The sequence below is a fragment of the Nanorana parkeri genome, unplaced genomic scaffold (assembly GCF_000935625.1).
Source record: "Nanorana parkeri isolate BGI_ZX_2015 unplaced genomic scaffold, ASM93562v1 scaffold107, whole genome shotgun sequence".
NCBI classification, from domain to species: domain Eukaryota; kingdom Metazoa; phylum Chordata; class Amphibia; order Anura; family Dicroglossidae; genus Nanorana; species Nanorana parkeri.
In genome coordinates, this window is record NW_017306375.1 from 623232 (window position 1) to 651195 (window position 27964).

Consider the following 27964-nt stretch of genomic DNA (forward strand, 5'->3'; position numbering starts at 1 on the left):
TTAACTGCAATATTGCAGAGGAAAACAAGTTTGTTGCAAGTAGTGTATGGAAGTTAACAAAACATTTTCGTTGCCAGGTAGAAGTATAGTATTCTGCCTATAACTCTTTTGCTAACTCCAGGGCATAATTAAACCATAATGAACGTACTGCTTATCTCAATAAGGATGAATTAAAACAGTTTATCATTTTAGTGTATGTCATTGTGATCATAGCCTGCAATATCACAAAGATATTTCTACTGAAGGCATAACATTGCAAGTCAGATTAATTAAATGACCCAGTGAGCGGGATTGATCTAGAACAAAAGCTTAATGATTTGACTTGCCGCTGAGCCAGGTTTCATGGTCTCTTTGATGCAGGCAGCACACAACTCTGTGATGGAATGGAGTGTAGTCGGGAATTACACCCACCCTGGCTAGCTGCTGCCAAACACTAGTAAGCACTAAATCCTGGCTGATCTGCTGTATCAAGGAGGGCAACTCTGAGCTGTAATCTTTCATATACATCGCTAACCATTCTTTGCTTTATAGGCTTTTATTGATTTTAAAGTACATACACTATTAACCCCTTGAGGTTTGCACCGGAGCTTAGCCGTATTTCAGATCTTCACAGCACAGGATAAGGACGGCTGTGTAGTGTAGAACGGGAGATTATACAGTTAGTTTGAGTTGTACAAAACAAATGCAAGGGAAATGGCATTACTTAAATTCCAATAAGAGCTCTTTATATCTACAAATAACCCCATTATCTATAAGCGCATTATGTATTACAAACACTTCATTCATTTCTGTGTAAGAAAGCTTACATCTATGATCTGTCGCCTGTGACTGCCTACCACACATGCATGGATTTTAGTAATTTTTTACATTTAGTCTCTGCTTCTCCATGTCATGTCATAGCTGAGCTGCTGCGAACACAAAACAGACTTAGCTTCCATTATCTTAATGAAAGTTACAAGCATTGCCGGGTTGTTTAGGGCAAATAGGTACACCTTTTAGTATATACAGTATAACATTGACATATCTAACCGATATTAACATTTAAAGCTGAACTCCAGGAAGAGTACCTGCCAAGCCGATCCTTTCCAGCGCTGCACTTCTCCCTCAGCGGAACTTCTATGTTTGTCCCGGTCTTCTTCCAGGTTTCATGCCTTCGGCCAATTGTTTGGCTGGGACCTGATAATGTAACTTCCTTACACACCAGTCGGCAATTCCTTTTTTTTTTTAAATCTACTTTATTGCAAGCAGCATAAGTACGTGTATTTCACTTGGCATGCAGAGCTCTGAGTGGCATAGAAGGAAGCAGCACAAGAAGTAAAGGAGAAAGTCATGAAGGAGAAATCAAAGTGACAGACATGCGCAGTCATCATTGTGCTGCTTCTACTTTCACTGTCCAGTCACAGGCTGGGGGCAGGTACGCGACAGCCTGGCCCCAGAGAAAGTAGCTTAAATGATAGTGGCCATCATGTGGCAGCAAGAAGTACTGTGAGGGGTCTCTGAATTAATAGAGTATTGCAGCATTGTTTTAAATCTTTTAATGTGCTGATACATTTTTATAGACTTTTTATCTGCAGTTCAGCTTTGTAGATCAGTACACATGGGCTAGTAGTTTTGTTCCCACAGGAAAATAGAAGGTTTTTGGTGTATTTTTCAATGTTTCAGGTCCTGGGCTGCAAGGAAATTGGCTCAACATTTCAATAGTCCCTGTCTAGTGATAGCAACAGCTCCTCAGTTTAAAAGAGTAACCTTCTGTGTTAAGGTGCCCATACACCTTACAATTATCTACAGATTGGCCTAGGTGGAGATTACTTCATCCACACAGTTAAGTGTAGATGGAGGAATCTGTTGCACCTTTTCCCATCTGACCATAGAAAATCTGCAGATAATTGTAAGGTGTATGGCCAGCTTTAGATTACAGCTCTTCCTTAACCCAAGCGTTGAAGCAGTGAGAATAGACACAATCTTTAATGTGCACAAGCTGGTCCAGTTTTATTGATGTCATATCCCTCAAGGATAGTTTTAATTGTAACAAAAATGTATTTCCTTTCTTAAGAATACTGTACAAACCAATGCAATCTTGGGCTCGGGTGTCACAATGAAATAGCATAATGTAACACATTTGATTCATTAATAATATTATATCTAAAGCCAAACTTTTTTTTAAAGTTTTAGGAAAGGGTTAAAATACCTGCCACCTGTATCCCATTTGGTAAATGTATCTCCAGTTCCTGTCATTTAGACACAACAGAAAGCAAGAACAAATCTTTACAAAGTGAGTGAAATGATCTCTTAGTTGTCCGAGCAACAAGTTTCCCCATCATAACACTTCCCTTTCATTCATGTCTTGGTGACTGCTAAAAATGTTGGATTTTCCCACATTTTAATCCCAGGACAAATAATGGTCTGGAATGAATTTCCCAGGCAGGGGCACAGATAATAAAATAGGTTCAGCAGGTCAGCTAACTCCTCCCCACTCTATCCAATACTGAGGGCTTGGGCCCACAAACCAGGGTAGTGGGTGAGCTTGAAATGGAAATACCGAATTATTTCAAGCCAAAATATTTTAGATAGTAAAGACAGATTTTTTTTTTGTGGCAAAGTAATAGTACTGGAGAATAAAACAAAAAGAGGTAAAAAAAAAAAAGGTGCAAAGTGAAGAACTAGGGCAAGGGATTCTCTCTGTCCTGCCCTTACGATTACATAATGTATTAAAACCAAGAATCTTACATTTTGTAGAATTAATTATGTTTGCAAGAAAGAATACTCAAAACTTTTTTGGTGATGATAGTGGGGTCTGCTGAACCCAACACTATGTGGAGAGTATAGGGGAGTAGTACTGAATACAGTGCCACCCTAATTTTGCCCAGCATTCACAAGTCGGTAACCAAAATGTTAAGATTAAAATCTCTTGTCTATGCTAGGCAGATGACACATTTGACAAACTACAGTCCACTTTAAAGCACATTTGACAGAAACCAGACAAGTTAGACGGAGTATGTGGGCATCATAAACCTTCACCAGCCCTTGGTCTTCTGATTAGGCCCTGTCACAAATAGTTAAGTCAGAAACAATCTGGAGAGCAGTGTAATGAATACACATCTGTGAGTCTGGTATATTGACCTAGAGCTGAACTTTCATACATCTCAAACTTTCAATGCTAATTCCTATTCCATAACTCCTAGGGTAATGAAGTTACCTTCCTAAAAAGTGGCTACACTAATGTATAAGTACTAACGTGTACCCACGTACCATCGCATACAGCCTGTAAACCAAATGGAATGTGGGGGTCTGTGGGAGGGACTTATTGGAATCTGGAAGACTCAATTAAGATAAGGGGACCCCCAGATATCTTCCCGCCATGAAAATTAGTATGGGGTTAGTACCCTATGTTGCTAATTTCCCCAAAAATGTAAAAACATTTTTTTTAAAACAACCCATACCTTAGAAAAAAATAAACACTGTCCCATGATTCAAATCCAAGTCAATCACATCATCCGGCAATGATTAACATCAGTCACAATGATAGTGATGCCCTGCGCACCATCACAATGAGTTGCTGCACCCAATGATCTTTTCCCTCTGGAATGATGGGTCTCCAGCGTTGCTGGAATGTAAACAACAATGTCAGAAATCTGGGTGACTTCACTGACCAAATATGGTCAAGCTTGTAATTGCCTTTGAAAAACAAAACAAAATCCAACTCCCATAGACCTCAATAGCATTCAGAGCTATGTTTGGGTTTAGCTTATATTTTGCTGAGTTCGGCAAACCTCCTGCTAATGCCCATTTGCCCATTAATGACAATCAAATTATAAAATTATGTATTATATACATTGTAAACCTCTTTAGCTCATGCTATTTAGCTCATGTAGCTGTTTACTGCTTATGGGCAATAGCAATTTTCATATTTCAACTATAGGCCTATAGCATAATACTGTATACTGAAATAATATATTTTTTGATTGAGATTGGTCGATGTCTTCTTTTGGTGTTAGTATCCTCCAAAAGTTATTTAACCATTTTTATATTTCAATGGCAAAAAAAGTAAAAATAAGTTATTTTTTAAACTATGGATGCAGTAGATACAAAACACCTATTTTAGATTTTACATATCTTTTTATAGCAAAATTAAAATTATGTTTCTGGTATAGAGCAAGGTAGTTATTTATAAATGAAAAAGAGATAGCAGGTTTTGAGATTGGGGTAGTATTGTAGGTAGTGGTAGGTATGTCCTGTGGAACTAAAGTCCTTCAGGGCTTACCTAGTACATAATTGTCAAAATGATTGTTTATCTGATCTCTTTTCTAATTCATTATCAATATGACTTGAACCATTTGGTAATGAATAGAAAGGGTCACAAATACTGTTGGATACAAGCATTTATATTATCCCTAGGTGTAATTGAGCCATCACTTTGTTAAAAGGCCACAACTGACAGACATATCAACAATCATGGTATCTCTCACACATCACCACAGTCTATGAGTGACAGGTCCTAACTTCTTAATTGGCTTAAGAAGTTAGGACCCCCCATTTGCCTGAATTGCATTTTCTCCTGCTGTCTGCTTTTAAATTTGGCATGGCTGTTTATGGGTTAGCCCACACCGCCGTATCATCCGTTCACAAATCCTTGGACAGGATCTGTGAATGGAGAAACTCCAACTGCCATCAGTCACTGTGGCATACAAATTACTGTATGCCACAGTGCCCCTGTATTCCTTTTATTTTTCCTGCAGGAGCCAGAGCATTGCACCTGCGACACGCTTATCACTTTTGCAATGCTTTACTGGCTCCTTTGCAAAAAAATCATACATTGAAAAAAAAATGTCTTTTATGAAGCAGCATTTATTATTTTTCCAAAAAAGTGGACCTTTACTAATATGTACATTACAAATTAGGACATTTGAAAATTACATGGCTGCTGAAGATTCCTATTACATAATTTATAAATGACACAGAATAAACACAGATTACATATTTCTCTGAGTAAGGCTTTTATTTTGTTTGCTTACATCACTCAACATCATTCATTTTCAGCACTCGTAACTAAATTTGTTTTGTTCAATTTGTTTCAGTACCAGACACTGGTACCAGTGACAAAACGAATGATAATGTAACAGAGAGATTATCATCATTCAGTATTAGTGTACATGTTCCTTCCCCTATAAACCTCTACTTGGGCACTGACATCAATCAGCAGTTCACTGTTATGATTGTAATGGTACTATTGCATTAGTCTAGCCAGCATAATCAATAAATCATGCATTTTTCATGTATGCTAAAGACACAGATAAATCATTTCCTGGAAGTAAACTATGATTTAGGGAGAACTTAAATTATTGCTGCTTGTATTGATTGGTTACAGTCTGAAAAAAGATAGTTATGTTTATTAGATGGATCTGATGACAGTATTGAAATGGCCCGTTTGATATCTGGGTCACATTCACGTGTAGGTTACATGTCCCATGAACTGAAATCTGCCTCTTCTTTCTTCACTACAGTTTGTGGCTGTGACCTTGCCAAGTCTGGCTTCTTCTTCAAGAATGGAGAGTACATTTGCACACGAGATTACCAGCAGCTCTACGGAACTCGATGTGATAGCTGTCGAGATTTCATAACAGGAGAAGTTATTTCAGCTCTCGGACGGACATATCATCCCAAATGTTTTGTGTGCAGCATGTGCAGGTAAAAGAAGTAGTTGTGTGTGCTCTGACCTATAAGTGAGCTGTGTGGGATCTATGAAATAATGTAGTCACAGACTTTTATACAATATTCTGCAGAACTGTGGAGAGCAGAGTGCTATGTGTCAGGTTATCAATCGTTGATGAAGGTTGACGATAAGCAAGACTAAATCCATTCTTAATGTGTCAGATCCTCAGCAGATCTAAAGGTGAATTGATCCTGCTGATTGACCTGTATAAATGCATGCTGGTATGCACAGACCATGCCAACTGGCAGTTTTGCTTTAATATGCTTTTATTTTATTTTTCTATTATTGGTATTTATATACCGCCAACAATTTTACGCAGCGCTATACACAGTGCATATTTCACATCGGTCCCTGCCCTTAAGGAGCTTAGAACCCAAGGTCATTATCTCACATGCATACATACATAAAGAGCCAATTAACCTACCAGCTTTCTTTGGAGTGTGGGAGGAAACTGGAGTACCCTGGGAAACCCTAGCCAGCACAGGAAATAAAAGGTACAAGCAGATTAGCAAAACTAGATTCATTTTTGCACTTTCTGACTCAGTGAGTCATGTGGTGATTTGCTCCTTTTTGGTTTTTGATAGTAATGGAGTTGACATGCCTGCATCTTTTAAATATCCTTTATTGTTTACCCATAAAGGCCCAGATTTAATCTTGAAGCTGCAGTGGCACTTAGAGACAACTGTGGGCCAACCTTTTTTGCCCAAAGTTCTCTATAGGATCTCTATAGTACTATGTACTCCCGTGACACCAAAACTAAACATATTGAGGTGCTTTGGCCCGCTACATGCTGCAGCACAGAGCCGCGGTGCGGATCCACCCTGCTGCCTGATTGACAGCTGGCTCTGCCTCTCTAGAAGCAGAGCCATCTGTGCCCACCCCCTCCCTGTTCTTTCCTCCAGTCGGCACTGGAGGAACAGAGAGGGGAGGGGGGAATGCCTGCAGCGAGCAATGACTGACAGTCACTGCTCTCTTCAGGGAGATCATCGGGAACTGAACGATCAGCTGTATGTTATCAGTTCCTGATCAATAGAGCCAAAGTGTGACAGACAATCTTAAACACAGCGCCAGCAGATGTAGGTTCAAAAAGTGACAATCAGCAATGTTCAGAGTGCAGGGCGATAACGAGGCAGCTCTCACCAGGTTCTAGGAAAACCTCAGCACTGCAAGACAAGACACAGAGAGCGCCTCCATCGCATAAAAACTTTTTAATAAACAGATAAAAGATGGTATAAAAAGGTACTCACAAAAGTCGAGTAAAAACAGCCATATAAGGGTCAGAACGAGAGGTGCATATCCACCGGCTGTTCGTCCTCCCTGGTACTAAAGGGTTTTACGCGTTTCAGAGGTCACACCTCCTTCCTCAGAACCAATTAGGAGTATTCCTGTAGCCACACGTCAGCTCTAATTATGGGGAAGAGTGTATTTCACTCTCCACATAATTCTCCTTTAAAAAGGCATGCTATCTAGCACTTAAGACATGCTTAAATGACACTAGGTAATACTGAATGAGATTCAGCTTTATGTTTACTCTAGGATACCTTAAAAGTTATTGTAACCTAAAGTGTATATAAACCCTAACAATAAACTTCTATAGGTTTAGCAATAGAAATTTGATAGAAAAAATAGAAAATAGAAAATTGGCAATAAATGCAGCTTTATTGCATGCAACGTAAAAGTCTCCTTTAAACAAACAAAGGGCTTTGCTCATGGTGCTTTTTTTTGATGGGGGGGGCCTTTCATATTTTCTTGCACCGGAGCCCTGAGGATTATAGTTACGCCTCTGTCATGTGCCCATGTGCCCTTTTAGTGGTGGACACAGGTTAGCAGGGGCACCCTGACCGGTTTGCAACTACGCAATGCCATACACTACGATGCACTGTGTGTTCAGACACCTTTCTATCAGAACCAGCATTAACATTTTTAGCAATTTAAGCTACAGTAGCTCTTCTATTGGATCGGCCTAGGTGGGTAAGCCTTTGCTGTCCACGTGCTTCATTGAGCCTTGGCCGCTCATGACCCTTTTCCTTCCTTGGACCACTTTTAATAGGTCCTGACCACTGCAGACCAGGAACATTCCACAAGAGCTGCAGCTTTAGAGATGCTCTGACCCAGTCATTGAGCCATCACAATTTGACCCTTGTCAAGTGGCTCAAATCCTTACACTTGCCTATTTTTTCTGCTTACAACACTTCAACTACCTGGACAAAATAATCACTTGCTGCCTAATATATACCACCCACTTCCAGGTGTCATTGTAATGAGATAATTATTATCACAATATATATATATATGTGTGTACACACACACACCAACCAGCCATAAGATTATGACCACTGAGAGGTGACGTGAATAACTTTTATTATCTCATTACAATGACACCTTTTAATTCTGTCAACAATCCAGTGAGCTTGTAACTTTCTGTAGTGTGCTGTCTTTACAGTGTCTCTACTGCACTTGATCTCCAAGGAGTACTATCAGCCGTACCCAGGTTACTTCTGAATTACAGATTACCTCCTTCCAATGTTATGGAGAGGAAGAGATGGGGTGGTGGACTGTAGTTCAAATCAAGAATATAAAATAGCAGATCAAGCCATTGTAATTGTACAGCTGGACATTTTATCCACTATTTTGATAAGTGGATATTGTTTTCCTATGTGAGACAGTGTGGTCCCTTATACAAACTAGGTAGGTCTAGAATTGCTAAACCTACCCTAGTATTTGTCTAATGTATGGATATTTCATCACTACCTATTTCCATGTAACACTGCAATCAGCAGGACTGGGGTGCTTTGGATAACATGTATGGTGTCATTACTGTTATATGTATTCTTTGTTTTTGAATGGGACATTTAATAAAGTAAAGTTAAATATATGAGCCGGCATATTGCTGGCCACATTACTGAAACTGGTTTAGTTACATTGTTTACAGAACTGGTGGCCATCCAAACACTTGAAGCAGAAGTTTGGGTGTGTTCAGTTGTATCACATTTATTAGTTGTCCAGTAGCCAAGGTCTTTTGAGGACCTCCTTACCCTTGATGATACGCCTATGTATAGATGTAGCTTTCCAACTAGGGTATAAAATGGTGCTATGCCCAGGAGGTGGGTCAACAAAGTTTTGCCATCTGAATGTCTTGTAGAACACGAATACTAGTCGGAATCTGTCAGCAGCAATCATCACTAGTAGCATTGTGGCATGGAATCTTTAGTACAAGATTAAGTAGCATATAATATGATCAGTGGAGAGATTGCCATGGATCAACTTATACTTAGTGAATGAAGTAGCTGGCAGCTGCCTCTCTAAATGTCAATGTCTTTGGCATCCGTAGTCATTTGTAAATGAGGTCATGGGGCTATAGATATCTGTGACCCAAAACTGATAGGCATTGTATACTAATGTACACATTATCAACATATTGGCCTTTCTGGAAAGTGCACTGAATTTTATAAGGTAACTGGAGATGTATTATATGACAATGGAGTAATAGTCCTTGCCAAACATTTGCCTGGCATTGCATGGTGTACAGGTAGATATGAATTGACTAAGCAGTTAACAAAATGATTTTCACATGAATCGAGCGCAGCAAGTGCTGAAAGACAGAATGGGGTGAGGCTGGGAATGCAGCTGTGCTCTTTCTATTTTAAGTTGTTCGGCACAACAGCTGTGCATACACTCTACTCCCAACAAAGAAATCAAACCCCAGTAAAGTCTATAAAACACTACTCAGCTGTTTAGACCCCCTGGACAGCTTCAGACACTCTGAAGGAACTGAACTAGAGCTGGTTAAATGTGACACTCTGACCCCCTGTCCATCAGTTGTACGAATCATCGTCACTTAAGTCAGGTAAGGCAAAATTATTCCGTCACATACATCAGTAAGAAAGTAATTGCTATGACCCAGTTCAGACTGTCAGACTGAATGCAGATTAGGAGTTATTCCCACTTTAATGTTTGAGCTTCCACGCATAATATATTAAGAAGGCTAGGTATGCATCGATACTTAAACTTACATAACACAATACTATATACAATTGTCAGTCTTATAATTACCACTTTAGTGGCCTGATTTCTTTTTTTGGCTACAAAAATATTGTGACGTTAAAAACAAGTACATCCTGGGTACAATTATTTACTCTTAAGCATTGAAAGACAGACGAACAAACACTGACAAATCTAAAATATTCTTTATTGTACAACAATTAAAAAACAAAAAAAGAAAAAAAAACACTTACCTTTGCATAGCATACCTAAAATGCCAGAACTGTCATTAAAGAAGAACTCTTAGAATTTAAAAAACGTGTTCTTGCAGTGAGTGCACTACAAGGGTTAAGTGCTCATTTAGTCTAGGGGAGTCAGATAAAGCAGATATGCTTAGCTGATCCTCGGCCAGTTCTCACCTCTCTTCCCCTCTGCTCTGGTTGTGGGCCGCCCCCCAGCGTACTCACGGCTAATGCAAGTCAATGGACCTGCATTAGACATGGTGGTATCAGTAATACTTAGACTGCCGGAGCCCAGTGGACTGATCTAGCAGCCCCATGGGAACAGGCGACTATGTTTTCATTAGTTAACGTTAGACAAAATGAGCGCCTAACCCTTGCAGTGCGGGGTAGTCCTATTGCAAGAGTACATTTTTAGAGTTCTTATTCCTGGAGTTCTTCTTTATCATTGCAGCATACTGCTGTGAGGTGTACTCACTCTCAAACCACCACCTCCATAAGTGCATATTTCGATTTAATTTCATGTCCCGGACAATTGTCCATATTCCACTGTCATACGGGCCACCATTCATTATGGTTACTTCTGTAATAAAAAGTTCCTTTCATTTATAGCACATATAGCCCACACTGATGGTGAATTGATCTATATTTGTATTTTCCTTTCTTCTAATTGGTTCAGTTTTGGACCTCTATTTTCTCACAGATGTCTATATAGGAGTGATATTGACCTCCTTGTTCTGCCTAATGCTTTATTAATGTTCACCTTAGGAAGCAGAGCCTTCATGTCTCAAAGTCATAGCTATATAAGTAGCCAAGAGGTGCTGCAACATGCCATATCTCACCTAATACTGAAGGGAAACCCTTTCTGAAAGATGTATTTGGGCTGTCATTGTTAACCTGCTTCTGAAAATGCTAGTTTCCTGGTAGCCATGCCGATCATCTGATTGCAATACAGAGTGACATCAGAAATGCTCATGAACTCACTCAAAAAGTAACAAAGTCTTTATATTAAGGGAACAGCCAGGAACCTAGAATTTTCAGAAGGTAAGTTCAGCTGTGGCAACCCCAATGTTAATGTGACTACAGGTATTCTTGAAACCTATGTGTATCTTTCTCAAGTGCTAACTCATATTTATGTGAGTTTGCTTTATTTTCCTTTTCCCTTTCAGGAAACCTTTTCCAATTGGAGACAAAGTGACATTCAGAGGCAAAGACTGTATTTGCCAGAACTGTTCCCTGTCTTTAGTCTCTGACAAGCCAATCAAGATCCATGGACCAAGCCGTAAGTATGATAGCAAATGTTATTCAAATGCCTTCCACAGAAATACCCTAAGGGCTTGTTCACACCAAGCGCGTTCCAGGAGCAGAGCAGAGCAGAGCAGTTACAGACCGGATCAAAACTGCGTCCAATGTATTCCAATGGTATTTTGGGCTCTAGTTCACACCGCAGCGTTCAGTTCCAGAGCATGTAAAAAAAAACTGCAGCAAGCCTTATTTTACCTGCTCTGGAACGCATGCCAGCGCATTAAAAACGCATGCAAATGCCCTGGAACGCACTGAAAGCCCATTTTAAATAAAAAAAAAACAACAGCCCGGAACACATCAAAAACGCGGTATAACACACTGCACTGCGTGTGCAGAAACTCAGATCTGGTCTGCATTTGGTGTGAATAAGCCCTAATACCCAGTTGTAAATTAGAGTTAAAGGCCAACCCCAGTCAGCATCGTTTTTAAAAAATGTGCATTCCCTCTTAAACCTTTACATGTGCCTTTATTTGCTAGTGTTGCTGCAGTAAATGCGTTAAATAGGCTCTTCCTTGCATAGAATATCTACCACGGTACTGCCAGGCCGTGTCCTACATTAGCGGGCTGGTGTGACTGAAAAACCGTTCCGGTGTTGTGTCTCCTTCCACTCTGCTTTGCCATTCACAAAGACATAGTAGGAAGAGACACAACACCAGACATTCAGAGATATAGAGATATAGGCACCTACATTGTAAATCTTGTCCTTTCCTGTAAAAATTTGTTTGACCCACCCCCTCCTTTTGAGCTGTAATTTTCCTAATTCAAATGATAAAATAAAATGATTATGTATAGTATAAATAATTTCCCCTTTTTTAGTCTGGCTTTTCAATATTCTATTGCAGGTGTAGGCAACCTCGGCACTCTAGATGTGCTGAAATTTCAAGTCCCATCATGCCTCTGCCTCCTGGAGTCATATGTGTGGCTGTCAGAGTCTTGCAATGCCTCATGGGACTTGTAGTTTCACCGCAGCTGGAGTGCCGAGGTTGCCTAACCCTGTCCTTTTGGAATCTTAAATCATGCCAGTGTGCTTCCCAAGCTGCTGAAGTTCCCTCCCAAAATCAAACCCTGCTATGGGCAGCTTGCTTTACTCATATTGCAGCAGAATGTTTTGGGTTGATTTACTAAAGTCAAATAGGCTGTTTACTTTACAGGGCAATGTTCCCTTTGCTTGGCAAAAATCCACCTTCACAAAGAATACCCAATCACAAGCAAGGAAAATAGAAAGATTTTTTTTTTGTGCTTGCACATCATTGGATGATGGAAGTATAGCTTGAATATTCTCTTGCAAAGTGAACAGCCTATTCGCTTTTAGTAAATCAACCCCTATGTGCTTGTGTTGGTGTCATGTGACATTACATTGTAAGTTTCTGTGAGACAGGCACTGATGGGAATGGTATCAGTGTGAAATGCTGATATATCCATATATGCTGTTGCTATATAAATACATTGGACATTTTAATAATGCATAATGCTTTAGGGCTCATATGGATGGATGTTGTTTTCCTGCATTTGAAGCACTCATCAAACGCAGGTCAGCAGATTCCCATTTGCTTCAACTATGAACTGTGGATGACAGTTCTGAGCCTGTGTATGACCTGTTTAGCTTTGGATACAGCAGACACTATTGAGATGCATTCTCATTGTAGACAAACAGATATAACAGTACCTTTTGCTGTGTTTTGAGTTTGAACAAATGCGTTTGAGTAGCGCCTTTAGGTTACAATGAAAAAAGGCAGTATTTGACAGCAACTTCCATCTACACCAGCCCTTACTATCATGTATGCATTTAACAAGGACACCCTGAGAGACTGAGATCTGTTTCATTCAGCTTTATAGTGCATAACTGACCCAGGTGCTCAGTGCCCAGCCAAGACCTTAGTAGAGAGGGATCAGCACCATGGACAGCAGCTACTACCTTTCTCCTGACACATTCGCCATGAAGGGTTAACTGACAGCCTGGCTGCATTGTATATGGTCATGAACTGTTTCAGAGCATTGCTTACACAGCCATATATAAACAGTAATATCTAATCTGCTTTTCAGAAAAAAAAAATTGCATCAATAGGCTTTAACAGTTTCTAAGAACACAGCGATGTGTTATTTAAAGCAGCACTTTGGTAATCTTTTCAAATTCTGGCGTACAAGAGGGAGGATTAAATGCATATGTTTATTTCTTTGATATTGCATTTCACTCCACTGTCTGCTGCCTCCCCTGCCCTTGTCATGTAATGTTGTGGAACAATAGATGATAAAGGCACTCTGCTCAACTTACATACGAAGAACTGAAGCCTTTATTCCTGTCCTGTCAGCAAGTGTTACAGGATAGAACTATTGACAGCTCAGGATTGTGCCTTAGAGAAATGCAGGAGACAGGACACATAAATCAAAGTAAATTCATGTTTCCTCCATCTTTACCTTCGTTACTGTATTTCTAGACAGATTGGCCATTGTACACAACTGTTGGCATTAAATATATGAAATGTGTTGGACTCCTATTACATGTCACAGCAGAGCTCTTTCTTTCTACAGGACAGAGTAAACAAAGTGCAAAGACCAATAGCAACCAATCCGATCTTCCACTGATTTGACTGGTGCCAATGAAGTAGGAAGTGGAGCCGTTGACTATAGCAACTGGAGAGCTTTCATTTTTCATCATCTTGAGAAATTAATTTATTCTTACAAGATAAATCTTTATTGTAGATTTAGTTTCCAATCAGCTTCATTACTGTATAGAATTAAAGAGTACATGTCTTCTTCACATCATCACATCACCTCACATCTGATTCTGAACTGCCTTAGTTTGCAACTAATAATATTGACTGTATGTTTTACTATGCCACGTCAACTTGGCAGCTATAAATATATTTAATCCTGTCCGGGTGGGAAAACTGCAGAATCTTAATGGAGACTGTAAGACCAGGGCCACTAATAGTGGGACTACAGGCATTACTCCCATACCAGGCTCTAGTAGGTCAACAAGGCAAAGGCTCCCTGTGGTTGGCTCCATTGCAGCATCTACGGCTCTGTCTGGGGACTCCAGCCTTCTGGGGTTGGGGCTTGAGCCAGCTCCCCTTCCATAGCTGTTGAGTTTGATGATAGAGCTTGGGCTGGGGAGCTTTTGCTCAGGTTAGGTGACCAGGCATAGAGACGGGTGTAGCACACAAAGTTATCAAGGCAACAGTTGCAGAGTCACTGTACACTAAGAGCTTGTCACACCAAATGCGGAGCAGATGCAGGGCAGTTACAGAACGCATCAAAACGGCATTCAATGTATTCCAATGGTATTTTGGGCTCTAGTTCACAACAGAGCGTTCAGTTCCAGAGCATGTGGAAAAACTGCAGCATGTCCTATTTTGTCTGCTCTGGAACGCATCAAAAACGCATGCAAACGCCCTGGAGCGCACTGAAAGCCCATTTTTAAAACAAAAAGCCCGGAAAGTGGCAAAAAGGTGGCAAAACACACTGCACTGCATGTGCAGAAACACATGCAGATCTAGTCCAGATTTGGTGTGAACAAGCCCTTACAGGCAGGAGGAGCTGGGGAAGGGGGGAAGATGAGTAGAGATCAATATTACTCTCAAAACTCATCAAATGGCAACATTAGGGGGGATCCGTCTGTTGGCTGTACTGGGCCCCATGATTTCTAATGGCAGCTCTATGAGAGATGGTTCATTTAATGGGCATACTGAAACTTGCAGAATGTTCCCAGTGTGCATAAATGACTTGATAGGCTCTAACCGTATCATGCATTGCAATGCAAATTGCTCTTGCAATGGCAATTCATACTCAGAAGAGAGAAAGCGTTACTGTTTTCCTATATTATAGCAACTATTTTACTCAGGCTGTAACATTAATGAGAGATTTTTCAATTTAGGTTTGCCTTTAACACTGAGTTCATTTCGTGTGTCAATCTGTAGCGTGAAGAAACCTGATATATAAACTGATCTCTAAGACTTTCATGGCTGCTAGTTACATGGAATTGCTCATTGCCTTCTTGAGACTGGAGACAGAAAACCTGGGGCAGTCAGGTTTATGAGCATACTTTGAGAGGAAGTGAGAGGAGAGATGGGATTTCATTATCTTGTCAAAAAGAATTGTTTTTTCTGCAGGAGATATCTATCCAAAAAAAAAAATCTCAGAGTGCATCATAATGGGAATAGCACCGTCTTATTTAACAAGGCAGTGTTGTTGCTATAGCCCATAGGAACTGTTTGAAATGTACCTTCTATTGTTGTGCAGTAAGCAGAACAGTGACAAAGAATTGGTAATTGGTTTCTGCCTTTTTAAACAGGAGACTAATGTGTTTAATTTAATAATAAAGAAGTCCGTGATGTCCATTTAAATGTCAGCTTTTAATAGACTGACTGCACTTAAGCTGCTAAAACGAGATGTTTGATTGGCTGCTACAGTATTTTTAAATAAAGCTGATGGGAGCTAGGTTTTATCAGTGGTGCCTATATTTTAACGACTATGGCCCACTGTCATGTCTACTAAGTTTTTTTTTTAAACTAAATGGTTTCTGGTTATGCATTAGTTTTCTTTCTCAGGCTTTTTATTTTTCTTTATTATCATCTGGTGATCCTGCCAGTAGTACACTTCCTGTCCTTGGGTAACCAAATTGCATCTATGGAAGAGCAGCATTTTCACTCTAGAACAGGAAGCTTGCTAAAACTACAGCACACCTCTTTCTCTCGTCATCTCCATAACATAGGGAGACGTGTTCTGTAGTCTTCAGAGTGAGGTGGGAGCAGTGTAACTGATAACAGCACAGGCAGGGAGCAGAGAAAGCTATCAGTTTGGAAGATTTCTGGCAGGATCAACAAGTTTTTGGTTTTATATTGGGCATATGTAACAAAACCAAATATAAAAACATTTAACAGACTTAAACGAGCAATTAAGAGAAGTTTATTGTTAGGGTTTACATATATTTGAATTCAAGTTAAATCTATCATACCCACGCAGTGGTGGAGCCAGGGCTGGATTTCCCACAAGGCCAGCAAGGCCCTGCCTCGAGGCAGCAGGGAGTAGAGGGGCAGCAGGAGTATGCAATTCCTATCACCCGACACCCGGGACATGCAGTTTGCGGAGCTGGGCAGGTAGATGAGAGGGCGCATTGAAGAACCTGGCCTTGGGGCAGCAGAGAGGGTAAATCCAGCCCTGGGTGGAGCAGTGCTTGTCTGCAGCAGTTTTCTCAACTCCACACCCTTTCACACCCTCCACACCCTTTCTGATGTGGCAGTGCTTGTCTGCAGCAGTTTTCTCAACTCCACACCTTAACCAATGCCCATTAGGCCTATCTAGAGGCAGAGCCAGCTGTACCCGCTCCCTCCCCCGTCTGTTCCGCCAGTCAGCGCTGGAGGATCGGAGCAGGGAGGGGGGAATCCAGTCCCTCCCCTGTCACGGCAGAGAGCCGTGACAGGATCGAGAAGTGAGCGAACGCCGGTATTTGTTGGCTCACTTCCCGATCTACTGAGCCAACCTGTGAGAGTCTCATTGTCACAGGTCGGCTAGAACTATGAGGTGAGTGAAAAGCACTCACCTCATAGTTCTCCTTTAACTTTATTTTACCTGATTTTTGTACTATACAGAAGGAATATATTCAGCTCTATCCAACTGCTGTCATCCTCTAGCCATGGCCCGCGAGCCAGCTGTGCCTAATGGTAAATCTGGTCTAAGCCGATAGTCATTCATGCAGTGGTGGAAGCTGTATGCTGTATATTGTATCTTTACGTGGATCTACTGATAATTTGCCTTCCCTCTGTACAATACACCATGGCTACACTAGCTTTCCTTTTATCCACATCACCATCCGCACTCTGCACTAAGTATAGGGCAAGATTTTACTATATGAATATAGAACAGGGAAGGCTTTTATCTGAATCATTTATTATCATAACTCCAGTGTCACTTTGCAGCTCCGAAAAGAAGTGCAGAGTAGAGGAATAATACATCATTGTCAGAGGTCCTCCAGCACCCACAATTCTGAATTTTAAAAAAAATGGTGATGGGTTTACAAATGTTAATAATTAAAGCTTGCATGATACAGTAGTTCAAGGTGCTTCGCATTAATCAAAGCTGTTCAGTTTTATGCACATTGGAGCTTGAATGCTGTAGAGACAGTTATGTTATGACGTTATTCACTTTTATTACTCAGATTGTGCAGGCTGCAAGGAAGAGATTAAACACGGACAGTCATTACTGGCTCTGGAAAAACAGTGGCACGTCAGTTGCTTCAAGTGTCAGACGTGCGGCATCATCCTAACTGGAGAATACATCAGCAAGTGAGTATAGATAACATGGTGTGTGCAGGGGCTGAGTGACAAAGTGCTGTGAACGATTGTGAGTAGCCAATATGTCAAATCATTAGTCACCCTTCGTCAACTGTTGTGTATGGAACCAGCATTAGTATAGTGGGTCATTGACAAGCAAATGTATCCAGGTCAAAGTTCATGTAAGGAAGTCAGCTGGATGTCTGAAGACAGTGTGCTTGAGCCCGACTCCATTAAGGCTGTCTATAGATAGGAGAGTTATTTGGGAGGATGGTGAATAAACAGAAACACATTTGTGATCAATTTTATACCACTTGTACAATTTTAGGCCATTTAAAAAAAAAAAAATTGTGTGTCAGTGGAAGATATCCTTTAGACTGGCCCCATACGTTGCAATCCGACCATACAATCTAATTCGTTTTACCAACAACTACTGTATTTAGTGTAGTAATAGTATATAATTGAATATTCTATTCAATTTACATACTATTAGGTAAGCCATTGCACTACATATATGCTGATTAATCTAAAGCAGATTGAACAAATCAGATGATGATGTCTGTTCCCCCTTACATCATCATGTAAGGGGGATTTACATATTTTGGCCCCATTGTTTCCACCATAACAGAGCAACAGAGGTCATGAATATACTGAGAAACATTCTCACTGGGAAAAAAAACTCACTTGCAGAAAAAAATCATTCAGCAAGCTGGACTTTTTTGACAAATATCTCCCATCTGTCATCAGTGATTGCTTTTGTACCGAGAATGTTGAGATGCTGATCCTAGAATATTTAAAGAATAATCAACATCAGCCATAGCATCTATGGTAAACCAAAACTGTTTTCTGATATTTTTGAGGCTTTCTGTAATGTCTTTTGTATTTTGAAGTTGGCCAGTATAGGGTTTGTTTCTGTGAAGGTTCTCATTCATCCAGGTCACGGTATATCTGTAAAAAAATAAGTCAAGGCAACTGGACTTGCTGTATTTTTCTTTAAGACGTTTCACTGGACAGCTTTCTCGATTCAGAATCCAGTATAGGGTTGTTAGGTTAGACAGCCTGTTGACTAAGTGGTTGGCACTGTCACCTGTTAGGTCATAGTTCTTTGTTCAATGAGTAACAGGAACACTACTCTTCAGTGTATTGGAACTCAGAAACATACTGATGAAATGTACCCTGTAGTGTGTGTATATTTGTATGGCCATTGTAGGAATCTCATTTTAGATAGTCAGCTTATTTGTAGGCAAGGACAGAAGTAAACATGTCCACATACTCTGCAAAGTCTAAAATGCTGACTCCTTACAAGCATGGAAGAATCAAATAGAGAGTTTAGCTGCTTGAACGTCAGACAGTTACACCTAATCCTTCAGTGCTGATGGAACCCTGGCTGTTTCTGTGTAGGAGTCTGGAAGTTTCTTCAAATAATTCTCAAAGTTCTTTTATTGACTTAATTTTAAACACATTTTAGCTTGAAAAAAAAAGTAAATTTAATATCTGCTTTTTATTCTTAACCACATGTGCACTTGTTTTTTTTTTTAACAACTTGAAGAGAATGCTGAGTGATTTTCCTCAATATAATAGATACAATTTATCAATGTGTTCACAAACATTTACTCAAGACTCATCCATATTTCTAATGGACTCTTACGTGAAAATGGGTGAATCAGTTAAGTGAATCTTGGTTGGAAACAATAATAAATGGACCCTTATAGGTTCTTAAACTGCACTTGTTTTCTCTTTCTAGTCCATAACAGGCTTTTCACTTATTATGCCTTTATTTGATTTAATGAAAGTAAACCTATTATAATGGCACCTGCTAATCCTGACCTCTTTCTGAAAATGCAAATGTCCTGGCTGTCATTCTGACACTTTGACTTCAGTACTTTCTGAACCACTAATGTGGAATAAATTGCACAGATTGGGAACATGAAGCTAGAATTGATGCTATGCTACAGGTGGTCAGTAATGGCAGCCTCCATATATCATTCAGAAGAATGTCTCTTATAAGAAACAGGTTTCTAGTTAGATGCCAAAGGCATTCTACAAACTATATTTGCGATGCCAAGAAGCAGGAGGCTTTCTCCTCTATATCTGAGGCTGCTCCAAACTCTAAGATTTTAGGAACCCAGCGAAAGCTATTACAAAAAACATACAGCTGTTACATAGTTGTTAAGGCTGAATAAAGACACAGGTCCACGGAGTTCAACCTTTGGGTTTTGTGTGTGTGTCTGTGTGTGTTTGTTACTAAGACTACCTGTATATATGTCTATATCTTGTGCGCTGAGAAAAGTTTCTAGATAGTTCTTGAATGATTCCATGCTCTTGGCTGATACCACTGTCTGTGAAAGGGAGTTCCACAATTTTGCAGCTCTCACAGTAAAGAATCCCCCTCGCTGTTTAAGATTAAACCTTTTCTCTTCCAGTTTCGGATGGTGGACTCTTTTATTCTTGACTGAACAAACAGTAAACAGTTTATTACTGATTACCCCATCACCATTAAACAATTTTTACATTAATATCATGTCCCCTCTCAGTCTCCTCTTTTCAAGAGTCAACAAGTTTAATGCATGCAGTCTTTCCTCATAGTTTAGGCCTTCTAGCTTTGTCGCACTTCTCTGAATCCTCTCTCCAACTCAAGGACATCCTTTCTGTGGACTGGTGACCAAAACTGAACCGCATACTCAAGATGTGGCTGAACAAGTGTTTTGTTCAGGGGCAGAATTATGGATTTGTCTTTACAGTACATTCCTTTTTTATACATGATAGTACTCTATTTGCCTTATTTGCTGCTGCCTGGCTTTGCGTGCTGTTACTAAGGCGACAGTCCACTAGGACTCCCAAATCTTTTTCCACCTCTGATTCCGCCAGTGGGATGCCCATTAATGAGTAGCTCGCTCTCGTATTTTTAACTCCAAAATGCAAAACCTTACACATCTTAATATTAAATCTCATCTGCCATGTAGATGCCCACCCCCTTATTTTATCCAGATCTTCCTGTAATATTTCCATGTCTTCTGTCGAGTTTACTACCCTACAAATTTTGGTATCGTCAGCAAAAATTGAAATATTGCTATTAATAACAGTCCCAATATCATTGATAAACAGGTTGAACAGCAATGGCCGCAAGACAGAACCCTGTGGCACTCCACTGTCAACTGAGGACCACTTGGAAAATGAGCCATTTATTGATACTCTCTGGGCATGTTCACAGTTCTTTATGCATTTCATTAATGCCCAAAGATTGAAGCTTATAAATTAAACGTTTATAAAGTACCGTATCAAATGCTTTTGCAAAATCAAGGTACACTAGGTCCAGTGGCTTTCCTCTGTCTAGGTTGCCACTCACCTCTTTATAGAACGCTAATTGGTTGGTTTGACACAAACAGTGTTTCCTGAAGCCATGTTGGTTGTCACTTTTAATATCGTGCCCATCAGCAGTATACATACTGCACAATACACCATTATCTATAAAACATGCAAAAAATTGCTGCTGATACACCTTCTTAACGCGACTAAGGCCTGCATATGTGCACTGTGAGGAAGAACTGAACTCACCATCAATGCACACTGGTTTGCAAGTTTTGGAATCCAACAAGTGGCAAATCCCGTATTCACAATGAAAAATCAGGTGGAGAAATATCTGGGGACTGAGGTTCCTCCTATTTTTCTGGAAAGACCAACCCCCCACCCACTGATACCTTTAATTCACTGCTCGGTTCTTCCTTTAGAGCACTAAAGTCCAAACCCTGTGTGTGCTCTGTGCCAGATTGTACTGAAACGTATACAGTGTTAAAGATTTCTTCCCCTCTCCGTGTGACAGTGCTCGGGTCTTGGGATTGGCCATCGAGGCCTTGCAACGTATCCTGGGAGGTAATACTTCCTTCCAGGTATGCACCCCCATATGCATAAGCATACCTGGAAGTTTTACTGGAAGTATTGAGTGCTGAGGGCTCCAACAGGGAGGCATTGAAAAGTGTCAGAAGTTGGTGGTTTGGTTTTTTCAAGAGAACCTGTCACTTTGATCTGAGTGAGATTCTATTTAACATGAGTGGAAGATGTGATGTTTCTGTCCTGTCCAGGATACACAGCATAAATTAAAATGTCTTGTCGTTAAGCTGTAGGTAAATTAATTTTATTATCTTATTTGAGTAAGTGATGTTTATATATGTTTCAAACTACTGATGTGAAATATTTTAAAAATAAACATTCAGTACGGGATGTACCAATGACAAAAATGTCTGGAAGCATTAGGTGGTTTCTAAAGAGAACACATTAGTAATTACCGGTGAAACTCGAATAATTAGAATAGCGTGCAAAAGTTCATTTATTTCACTAATGCAACTTAAAAGGTGAAACTAATATACGAGATAGACTCATTACATGCAAAGCAAGATAGTTCAAGCCGTGATTTGTCATAATTGTGATGATTATGGCTTACAGCTCATGAAAACCCCAAATCCACAATCTCAGAAAATTAGAATATTACATGCAATCAATAAAACAAGGATTGTACATAGAACAATATCGGACCTCTGAAAAGTATAAGCATGCATATGTACTCAGTACTTGGTTTGGGCCCCTTTTGCAGCAATTACTGCCTCAATGCGGCGTGGCATGGAAGCTATCAGCCTGTGGCACTGCTGAGGTGTTATGGAAGACCAGGATGCTTCAATAGCGGCCTTCAGCTCTTCTGCATTGTTCGGTCTCATGTCTCTCATCTTTCTCATGGCAATGCTCCATAGATTCTCTATGGGGTTCAGGTCAGGCGAGTTTGCTGGCCAATCAAGCACAGTAATCCCACGGTCATTGAACCAGGTTTTGGTGCTTTTGGCAGTGTGGGCAGGTGCCAAGTCCTGCTGGAAAATGAAGTCAGCATCCCCATAGAGCTCGTCTGCGGAAGGAAGCATGAAGTGCTCCAAAATCTCCTGGTAGACGGCTGCGTTGACCCTGGACTTAATGAAGCACAGTGGACCAACGCCAGCAGATGACATGGCTCCCCAAATCAACACAGACTGTGGAAACGTCACACTGGACTTCAAGCATCTTGCAGTGTGTGCCTCTCCATTCTTCCTCCATACTCTGGGTCCTTGGTTTCCAAATGAGATGCACAATTTGCTCTCATCAGAAAAGAGGACTTTGGACCACTTAGCAACAGACGAGGTCTGTTTTTCTTTAGCCCAGGTAAGACGCTTCTGACGTTGCTTGTTGTTCAGGAGTGGAGTCAAGAGGAATACGACATTTGAAGCCCATGTCCAGGATCCGTCTGTGTGTGGTGGCTCTTGATGCACTGACTCCAGCCTCAGTCCACTCCTTCTGAAAGTCCCCAACACTTTTGAATGGCCTTTTCCTGACAATCCTCTCCAGGCTGCGGTCATCCCTTCTGCTTCTGCACCTTTTTCTTCCACACTTTTCCCTTCCACATAACTTTCTATTAATGTGCTTTGATACAGCACTTTGGGAACATCCAACTTCTTTTGCAATTACCTTTTGAGGCTTTCCCTTCTTATGGAGGGTGTCAATGATGGTTTTCTGCACAACTGTCAGGTCAGCAGTCTTTCCCATGATTGTGATTCCTACTGAACCAGACTGAGAGAACATTTAAAGGTTCAGGAACCCTTTGCAGGTGTCATGGCTTAATTAGCTGATTGGAGTGGGACACGTTGAGCCTAGCATATTGCACCTATTCACAATATTCTAATTTTCTGAGATTGTGGATTTGGGGTAATTGGGGTTTTCATGAGCTGTAAGCCATAATCATCACAATTATGACAAATCACGGCTTGAACTATCTTGCTTTGCATGTAATGAGTCTATATCATATATTAGTTTCACCTTTTAAGTTGCATTAGTGAAATAAATGAACTTTTGCACTATATTCTAATTATTCATAGATGACCTGTAGTTACAGACTGTCTCTAATTGCAACTCTGTATGTAGCCACACAGAGCAACAAGGGAGGGAGATGAGTCATTTAGCCTAATGCCTTAGATATCCAGCTCTGGAATTTTTCAGCTTGGATAGCATGGAAAAAGGAGACTAGAGCTCCCCCTGCTAATATATTATTAATTAATTTGCTATATTTTATATTTAATTAAACCTAACATGAAAAATGTTTTTTTTTTAATTCGCTTCACAGCGTGTGTTATAATGTGTGTTATAACGCACTGTAATGCACTGCTTGTCTGTTGTGGAGCATCGACATTCATTGTTAACTGCTCTCAACATACATATACAGGGTCTTGCAAATTATATGTGCTTTGCCTTGCCTTTGAAAAATAGAGGAAGACTTATTTTTCTATAAAAATAATTCTTGCATTGAGGTATGTACGCAGTCCATGTGTTATAATAATCATGTTATACTTTCTTGTACTGCGTTGCCTGTGGTTTGCCACTCTAAGAAAAGTTTATTTACCCCTTATTTTTGTTTAGGTCCCCATTACCAGATACTGGTATCACCCCATAAAACATTGTTAGATATTTTATGGTTTCTTTATTCATTTCCAGAGATGGCGTACCTTATTGTGAGACGGACTACCACTCTCAGTTTGGAATTAAGTGTGAGACCTGCAACAAGTACATCAGCGGCAGAGTCTTGGAGGTATGGTTGTTATGACAAGCCACCAGTACAGCTGGACATTCTAGAATAACTGATCCTAGCAAGGGAACAACACTTGTCCTGTGTGTTTCAAATGAACTGTCACTTATCAAAGCTATTAACTTGTTTAGCACTTTAACATATTCTGACATCCCCTCAGTGGAACTCATTAAGCTTTTTCCCTTCCATTGTTGAAAAATACATTTATCATATGCCATACCCTGCAAATGTGGTAATCATATCAATAAATCAGAGTCATGTCCTTTTACAGCCGCTCTTTGCGCTACATCAACAATAAAAGAATGTTCCACACCCGTCCATATTTTGGTGGGGCAGTGGTAACAGCGGTTAACAATGGTTTACCATACATGTACAGTGTATAGTCCTATGCAACACACAATAGTTACCCTCTGCACACTGCTACACATTCTAATGCATGCCTAGCTATGACCATAAGGCTGCATTCACACCTGAGCGACATCTATTACGCGCGTCTTACGTGCTTTTTTAGTGAGAGTTTTTGCGCGTTTTTGTGGCATATAGAGCAGATTGTGGCATACTGAGCAGATTGCAAACAGATTATGAGAAGACTGTGACATATTCATGTGCATGGGTAAAACGTGCCTAATCTGCTCAAAAATTATTGCAACGCGCGTTTTCCAAGCATTTTCTATTGAGCCAAATGGGGAGAATACGCTAAATCCAAACCCCAAAGTAGCTCATGTAGAATTTAGTGCAACAGCCGTATTTTTGTTTGCGACAAAATGCCCAGGTGTGAAAAAGGGCCATAGAACTGAATGGTATTCCTGGGGCGAGCTTTTTGTCGCGCTGATTGAAGTGTGACAATATGCTTAGGTGTGAATGGAGCCTAACAAAACTTTGTTTGGAAGCTTCCCCTTTAAGCTCTAGCCACACCCAAATGATGATGCCCTTTTGTATAAACCCCAACCTTTGGGTAATTTTGATTGTTTTAGTAAATTAATAATTGTGGCATTAATTTGTGACTTTTAGGCCTCATTCACACTGCCGTACAATACGCTGCGTATAGATGCGTGCAGCGTATTTTCCCATATGCAGCATATGCAAATAAATGGCTCCATACACATAACTGCGCATTAAGCGGTATATTTGCGCTGCGTAAAGATGCACAAAAAAATGGACCCAAACTCCGTATTTCTGCGTATTTTACACGCGATACGCGTGCACTGTACATTAAAATTTCTATTAAGAATGATGCATTCTGGAATTGCATACAGTGCACGCATATACGCGTTTACGCACGTATACATACGCGTATATACGCAACATATTATTTTGCTCTTGCGTTGTGTGTGCATGAGGCCTTTTATCTACCAGGAGTTCGGTTCTCTGATTGGACAAAGTGTGACATTACCGCCCAATCAGAGAACGCCTAGTATGCAATCATAAATATACTAGGTTGACTTTGAGTGGCCACCAAGCTGAGCAAGCAACTCTCCTGCTGGACCCGAAAGATGCTGTCATACACCATAGTAGCTACAGTGTGTTACACGATCCCCATGGCACTGCCAGGGATTCCATATGTATGTACATACATATATGTAAATACTTACATTGGACCAAGCTTTAAAGAAACATGGAGGTTGCCATTGCTGACCTTTTTCTGAATGCTAGTTGCCTGTCTGTCAGTCTGACCCTCATTCCTTTGTACTTTAAATCAGTGACCCAGAACAAATAGACCGGTAGGCTCTTCTGACTTTCCTGTTATGCACACTCACTCTGTGTCAATGACTGAGAAATACTAAAGCTGGAGGAATAGCCAGGCAGCTAGCATTTTCAGAAGGTCAGCAATTGCTGCTCCCATATTACTCTTAGCAACGATTTCTTTTAACCCATAACCCTTGATGCTAACATTAAGATTAGCCTTAACTCATAAACCATACTAAATCAATCCCTAAAAGAAGCATACTTGGCTTAATAGGCATCTAAAGTATCATCACAGAACACTATCAGTGCCACATTGAGATCATGAGCAACAAGATATGAAATGATAAAAACTGTAATGTATTTAAGTTGCTTTTATCTCCGACTGAGTGGCTTTATAGCTTTTAGTACCTACTAAATGGTAGAGTAACACTTTAAACTGCCACAAATGTAGATTTAAAGATGTAGTAAGGTATGTTGAAAAAGCTAGTGCTTCATAAATAATGGAATCGTAAGCCTGCCGGTATTCCATGAAGTACTGAGTAATCAAGTCCATTGTTGTAGTGAATTAGGAGACAGTGGTGTCCTCTTAGGACTGCCGTTTCAAGCGTTGTTGTCTATTTCCAGTTTACCATCTTCTGAAAATATGTATATTGCCTTCCCTGCTATTATCTTCCCCGTGTAATGTTGTACATTATAATGTCATTCTCCCTTCTGCTGTTTGCTCAGCTTGCTTCAGTTTCCGTTGTCTGTCCGTATCTCTTTCATGTCAGCAGCTTCTCAGCACACCTCCCTGAGATCTGCCTGGATTGTACTGAGCCAATAGAGTGGAAATAAAGCACTTTAGTTCTTCGGCTCCTCAAGGCAGATCGCCACCGCGACCTTAGCTTATGTGACTTTCCTGGGAAGTCATACAAAACACTTTGGTGAATCACATACTCAAAGAAGTTATAAGCAAACCTAAGATTTATTATAAAGGTGTTAAAGTTCAAAGTTCCCTCTACAAACCGCACAGTGAAAATAAAATGAATAAACAATATCCTACCCTAGAATCTAGCACTATAAGGCCTTATTCACACCTCAGCGTTTTGTAAGTCAAATGCCTAAGTGCTACAACACTCAACAGGAGGAGTCCCATTGTTTTCTATGGCCCCCAATCATATATGAGTGTTCTGTGGCTTGTAGCAAAACACCTGTAGAACAAAAAAGTACATGATCTTCTTTTGGTCTCAATCGATTTAATTGAAAGCGCCAGAAAAAGCATGTAAAGTAAGTTTTTCATGCATTTTCTTGTCTAGAAACTAGCTTTCCATTGGCTGAAAATAATAATGAAAATGAGCGCTCTAGTCCGAAATGCCCAAACAAAGCCTGTATAAACACTCAAAAAGGGTCAGAAAAATGACAAATATGCTAAGCTTGAGGCTAGGTTTACACCTAAGCAATTTATTGTGCAAAATACAGATTCCCATTAATCACCTTTCGCGCAAATAGGTGCAGGAGCTATTTTCGTGCGGTTGTTGCACAGTTGTGGTCCCATAGAAATCTCTATGCACAGTGTTTACTCAGTTTTCAAAGCAAAATCGTGCAAAAAAAAAAACTCCTAAAGGAACCTATTAGGGTTGCCATTCCTGACTCCACCTTTAAAAAAAAAAAAAGTGGTTGCCTTGAGGCCTCCCCTAAAGGGTCTGGTATGAATTGGGGAGGGAAACCCTACGCTGTTTTTATTTATTTTAGTCTATTTTTTTGACACAATTGCAGGGATTCACTCCGCTTCGACAGACCATTCTCCCTGCTCCGGCTGATTGTTCATTGGGCTGCCTTTGGCTGTTTACTTTGGCTGCTGTACATGCTATTGAGAATAGTGTGTACAGCAGCCCTTAGGTTCAGCTGAACCGAAGGGTTTCTGCAGCCGAAGCAAGCCGAAGGATTAGCCAAACATTCTGCAAAATTCTTTGACTCTTTTGTAAATAACCCGCAACAATTTCCATGGGGTGTTCTTACTTTTTCACATGTCTCTACAACTCGATTACTGCCTAATGATTGACAGCTGTTTAATGTAATTATTGCTTTCTGAAAACTACAATAAATGAATCTCTATAATTCCTTTTAAAATCATCATTATCGTAATAAATCAAATTGATGGTTGGAAATGTCCACAATTTGTTATTGATTTTGGCTGGCT

The 27964-nt window shown here is 40.2% G+C and overlaps 1 protein-coding gene across 1 annotated transcript in view; it reads left to right on the forward strand.

The window, feature by feature from the left end:
* The window catches only part of ABLIM3 (actin binding LIM protein family member 3), a 96861-nt gene that overhangs the window by 15731 nt on the left and 53166 nt on the right, over nucleotides 1-27964 (forward strand). Inside the window, exons 3-6 of the mRNA XM_018553040.1 lie at nucleotides 5502-5685; nucleotides 11100-11212; nucleotides 17390-17516; nucleotides 24009-24102. Of these exons, the coding sequence (XP_018408542.1) occupies nucleotides 5502-5685; nucleotides 11100-11212; nucleotides 17390-17516; nucleotides 24009-24102 (518 nt within the window). The remainder of the gene's footprint in view (nucleotides 1-5501; nucleotides 5686-11099; nucleotides 11213-17389; nucleotides 17517-24008; nucleotides 24103-27964) is intronic.